Below are 5,639 nucleotides of genomic sequence, written 5' to 3' on the forward strand. Positions count from 1 at the left end.
TTACTATTTACTTACTGAATTGAACAGTTTGGAGGGGGGGTAAAACATAAAATGTGGCACTTTAAATAGCAATTGGGAGGAAATATGCAGTGCGTCTCTGCAGAGGATTAGAAAAAAAGAAGAAAAAAAAAAACGTAATTTTGCTGTTGAATTTTTCTGTATGACTGTATATATTTCTGTAAGCTGTCCCAGCCCACTGGGATGAGAAAAATGAACATGATGGTTTGGATTCTTAAATTCCCCAGATGAAAATAAGACAGAAGAACATGCACTGACATCATAAATACACATTTATTCTTAAAAAGCTACAAAAATGTCTCTTCTGTGGCGGTGGTCATTCACTGGGCGTAATTCTTCCATCGTTGGGGCTTTGACTCAGAGCGCCAAAACTGTGTGGAGGCCACAGCTGCAGAACAAACACAGAAACGTTTCAACGTCCTGCGAGAAATTTTCTAAACCAAAACATCATGAACATGGCCTGCTTGTTAAAGGAATATTTAGTTGAATAACACGCCAGGTTCCCTCCAATTATCCCAAATGTAGCAGATCAGCCAAGACATGTTTGGTGTGTGAAGTTTGCTTATTTAGTTTTAGCGCTGGAGTTACGAGGCTAATGCAGCTAATAAATCGCCTCAAACGAGCTGATGAAGCTGGCTTCCTTATTCGCCAGCTTCTTTTTCTAATTTTCAGTTCCACCTTAAATTCTGGCACCTGAGGCTTCGTGTCTCAGAGCGAGTGGAGCTGCTCAGTATCTGTAATAAACCTGATTATGTGGTTGATGTTAACACTCAGGTTATGTGAGGAAAAGTCTCTCTTTTTCACCTTTAAACAGACTCGGCCTCTGATCAGAGCGTACGGGATCGGGCCGTAGCTACGGGAGTCTGAGGAGTTATGAAGGTTATCGCCCTCCAACCACACGTGACCTCGCGGCACCTACAGCAACACAAAACAACAGGAACACACAGTGCATTTCTGCAGTGATGACCCTCCACAGAGGGCATCAACCACTTAAACTGCACCCAAGACGAAGAGTTTGTTTAAATTAATACCCAAAATGAAGTTATAATAAAATAAATATTAAGAGCACCTTATATTTGAAAAGTAAACACATTTCATCATGTGCCAATGTGCTAACTTTGACAAGAATGACTGAAAGTCAGCAGTGAGAAATGAACATTAAACCTAATAAATCTTTATAATACAAATCTTATAAACCCTGAATTTTTTAAGTTTTGGTATGAAATGCTCCATCCTAGAGAAACTTTCCTGAGTCGGAAGTGTTCACAGTGGTGGTGGTAGGAACCAGACGTCCCCCCTCTAAAAGCTCCCTCACAAAAAGTTATTACATGAAATCAAAGAAAATGTATTATTTCAAGATTTTCCATCATCGACATTCCATATAAGCTCAGAAGACTCGTGTAGGTTCTCTGGTGGTTCTGGGTGGTAAATAAAGTGTCTATATCTGTGTTGTAGTCATGGCGACGTCTGGTTCCCATCACCACCACTGTAAAGACGTCTGAACCATTTCACACCAAACCCTCTGGATCTCTCTGTTTACATGTCACACACTCAATTATGGGGGAAATTTTTAAAATTGGTAGAAAAGCCATTTTTTAGTGAATATATTTGAATGAATTGCAGCAACACAGAATATAAACAGCTGATAAAGCTGAAGGCGCCTAAAGTCTAGTGAGTGTACAGTGACAGGTGAGCTTTTATAGGCACCTTGAATTATTTTTGGTGTTTACAGGCTTCAATATATTCAACCCCCCATCCCACCGGCCTCAAATCACCCCTCCACCCTCTCAATCAGCTGCTCTACTCAGCTGGCACTAACTCTAACTGCCCTGAACAGGCGGGCCGCGCAGACAGAGAGAGAAAACTGTAATACCAAAAAGCAATAACAGCTGTTTGAGCCCACTGAAGGATAGTACCCAAAAAAAGATCTCTGCTGCTGTGAAAGGTGAATATTTTAGGCAGAATCAGAGTCCATGCATGAGAAATTCACTGAGCAGCAGAGAAAACGCTCGGCACAGGATAAAAACTGCAGGATGGAGATGATCTCTCTCTGCTGAGACTGTTACTGCAGAAACAAATCAGCCTCGTCTGCAGTCGGACGCAGACACATAAACACAGCAGCACTCACGAAAGTGTGTGTCTTAAAGCTGTCCGAGGGTCTGCTGGTGCACACCTTATCCCCCTCCAGGCCCACCACTCTCTTACAGATGTTCATCCTCGGATTAAAGGGACTTTTAGCTATGACGATATCGCCTCTGCAAAACACAACACACAGCAGCACCACGGCAAGCTTAACGTACAGCATTAAACACACACACACATCATCATCATCATCATCATCATCATCATCATCATCTTCACTCACTTCTCTATCCTGTACAGGTGTCTGCTGACGCGCTCGGAGAAAACCACGTCATGGTTAGTGATGGTCGGCTCCATAGACGGTCCGGAACACTGCGGAAAAAAAAGCACACACTGACCATACATTAATAATACACTAATCAATAATCAATTATATCTGTTTCTAATAAATTGATTCTGATTTTAATGAAAAAATCATTCAGATTGTGATTCCGATTCTACTATTTCTGACTGGTCTTGAGGCCAATTTGTAAATTAAATTCAGATTCTGATTCTAATAAAACGACTGTGATTCTAATAAAATGATTCTGATTCTAATAAAATGACTGTGATGCTAATAAAGTGATTCTGATTCTAATAAAATGACTGTGATACTAATAAAATTATTCTGATTCTAATAAAACGACTGTGATTCTAATAAAGTGATTCTGATTCTAATAAAATGACTGTGATTCTAATAAAGTGATTCTGATTCTAATAAAACGACTGTGATTCTAATAAAGTGATTCTGATTCTAATAAAACGACTGTGATTCTAATAAAGTGATTCTGATTCTAATAAAATGACTGTGATTCTAATAAAATGATTCTGATTCTAATAAAATGACTGTGATTCTAATAAAGTGATTCTGATTCTAATAAAACGACTGTGATTCTAATAAAATGATTCTGATTCTAATAAAACGACTGTGATTCTAATAAAACGACTGTGATTCTAATAAAATGATTCTGATTCTAATAAAACGACTGTGATTCTAATAAAGTGATTCTGATTCTAATAAAATGACTGTGATTCTAATAAAATGATTCTGATTCTAATAAAACGACTGTGACTCTAATAAAATGATTCTGATTCTAATCAAACGATTATGATTCCAATGAAAATGATTCTGATTCTGATTCTAATTCTAATAGTTCTTATAGTAAATAAACTCACCATAACGAACTCTCCTATGTACTCGAATGCGCAGTGCGCTAAACAGCCGTACTGGATCGTGAAGCCGACAAAGCCAAGCGTTTTCCCCAAAACACTGTACAGCATCGCAACAGCGCAGCAGACCCTGCAGACCCTGCAAACACACACACACACACACACACACACACACACACACACACACACACACACACACACACACACACACTAACTGTAATAGAGTTCCTCCACTCTTACATACGGCATACAGCTGGATCTGTTCCAAACCTGCAGATGAATAAGTGGAGTATCAGGCTGTTATGTAACTCTTATGTAAAGTATATAACAGTACATTAAGTACAGTACAGTAATATTAGTATATAACAAGTGTATTAGCTCTGTTACATTAACATTTTGTTGGGTGACCCTTTATCTGGACGATCCAATGTAGCGGCATTTCTTACTTTCAACTCACATCGCCCACTCCTGCACCCACCTTAAGACCCAGTGTTCTCCGAAGGGTTCTGGGTGGTTTAGAACACAGACAGACAGAACCGCAGTGTGTGACCATCATTACTCATTTACACACGCTGACCTTGAGTTTAACCCCTCACTGACCATCAAAAACACCTGCATGGACAGGTGAGCCCACCAAATAATGGCCTTCTCCTTCTCTTCCTCCTTACATCTCAACCACTGAATTACGCAGAAACTTTTGGAAAATCAGTGGAATTCCCCTTTAGGTAGAAGATCAACAATAAAAAAAGGACCAAAATGAAACCTTGTCACATAATGAATATAATAATCATATTATTATTATTAATATTATTATTATTGATATTAATAATGATTTCCTGAATATAATTTTCTGCAATACAGTTCCTGGTGTCCGATGTTCCTCACTGAAACAGCATTTTAATCAGTTCCTCGTTAGAAGTATATCTAAAGTGTCAGATTCAGACTTTGATTTAGGCCTGTTTAATCTTTGTTTTCAGTCAAAACATTCAATCTTTTTTCTCTTTAGGCTGGAAACCCCTCTCTGTGGCTGAAACTGGGCCTCGTTCACCTCATTCACCAAACAAATTCCTGCTTAAATCCTACTTTCCAGTTCTGAGGAAGATTCTGACTCACCAATATTTTCTTATTTGGGATTTGCTCTTAGATAAGAACAGAATCTACACACACACTCTAGAGCACGACGGTGAGAACAGCTCTGCGCTGTAAGGACACATCATGAATCTGCCGCAGACTTTCTGCGTGAGTATTAACACAATAACACAGATCACATTAAAGAGACAAACACCAAAGAGCCGTAGAGTGTTAACGAAGCTCCGAGTTAACGAGCCGCGTTTTCAGGTGTTTATTAGAAGTGAGCTCTGAGCTCGGCTGTCTAATAAAAGCTGACCTGAGCTCCACAGTGTAGAAGCAGAGTGAATGGCAGTGTCTCTCCACGTTTTCTGTGATTTACTGAGGTGTTTGCAGAAGGTCGGTATCTGCAGATCTAAGATCTTAAACAGACATTCAGGAGCTTTGCGGTCATTCAGAACTTTAAATACCAGCAGCACAGCTTCAAACTCTCTCTAAAGGATCCAGGCGGTCAGTGCAGTGATATGAGCCCTCTGTGTTGGTGCTGTGAGGATCCGTGCTGCTGGGTTCTATATGAGTTCTAGAGGATGGACTGTTTTCTCCAGTAAGAAGACCATTACAGTGATCAACTCTGCTGAACAAATGCAGCAATACGTTTCTCTGTGTTGCTCTGAGAAAGAAAAGGCTAAACTTCAGTGATTTTCACACATGATAAAAAGATGTTTTAGTGACTGTATTTAATGCAGATTAAACACAGCTCAGAGTCTAAGACCACCCAGCTTTCCTACTGCAGCTCACCTAATATAAAGAACCAGAGCTAAAGAACCGAGCTTTAAGAACAAACTTAGGGAGATATTTGTGAATGAGACCCACTAAACTGTCTTCCGTGGTCAGTTTTGATTTCAGGTTCCATTCAGCAAAGCTGAGCACTGAGAAATGTCTGAGGAGCGTATCCGTACATGTGCTGTCCGGCTGTGTTCTGGACCTCAGCAAGAGCAGATGGTTCATTGGGAGCGTCTCCGAGTCAGACTCACCTTCAGTCAGGCAGAAAGCTCCAGCGCTGGAGCAGAGCTGTCTCTCCTGACCGGGCTGTGGGGGTAATTACAGCGCTCTGAAAGAGGATATCTGGTCACAATGGAACAGGAATAATAATAAGGCTACTGGCCGGCGCGTCGGTCAGTGTGTAATGGGATTAACCGGAATTCGGCACCTTCCGCGGCTCGCACAGACGTGTTTGGGTGGGGGGGGGGGGTGTGGGGGGT

The 5,639-nt window shown here is 40.6% G+C and overlaps 1 protein-coding gene across 4 annotated transcripts in view; it reads right to left on the reverse strand.

Annotated features, from left to right (window-relative positions):
* Positions 1-272: 272 nt before the first annotated feature.
* The window catches only part of immp1l (inner mitochondrial membrane peptidase subunit 1), a 16,000-nt gene continuing 10,633 nt past the window's right edge, over positions 273-5,639 (reverse strand). For 2 of the 4 annotated variants that reach the window (XM_017725622.2, XM_017725621.2), the window contains 5 exons: positions 3,316-3,448; positions 2,384-2,472; positions 2,147-2,273; positions 823-933; positions 273-406 (listed from right to left, as the gene is read on the reverse strand). In XM_017725622.2, coding sequence (XP_017581111.1) covers positions 335-406; positions 823-933; positions 2,147-2,273; positions 2,384-2,472; positions 3,316-3,420 — 504 coding nt within the window. In that variant the 5' untranslated portion in view covers positions 3,421-3,448 and the 3' untranslated portion in view covers positions 273-334. Of the gene's footprint in view, positions 407-822; positions 934-2,146; positions 2,274-2,383; positions 2,473-3,315; positions 3,449-3,717; positions 3,816-5,639 lie in introns of all 4 variants that reach the window. The other 2 variants (XM_037545395.1, XM_037545396.1) reach the window with 2 other exon arrangements.

This window comes from Pygocentrus nattereri, chromosome 15 (genome assembly GCF_015220715.1).
Source record: "Pygocentrus nattereri isolate fPygNat1 chromosome 15, fPygNat1.pri, whole genome shotgun sequence".
Lineage (NCBI taxonomy): Eukaryota > Metazoa > Chordata > Actinopteri > Characiformes > Serrasalmidae > Pygocentrus > Pygocentrus nattereri.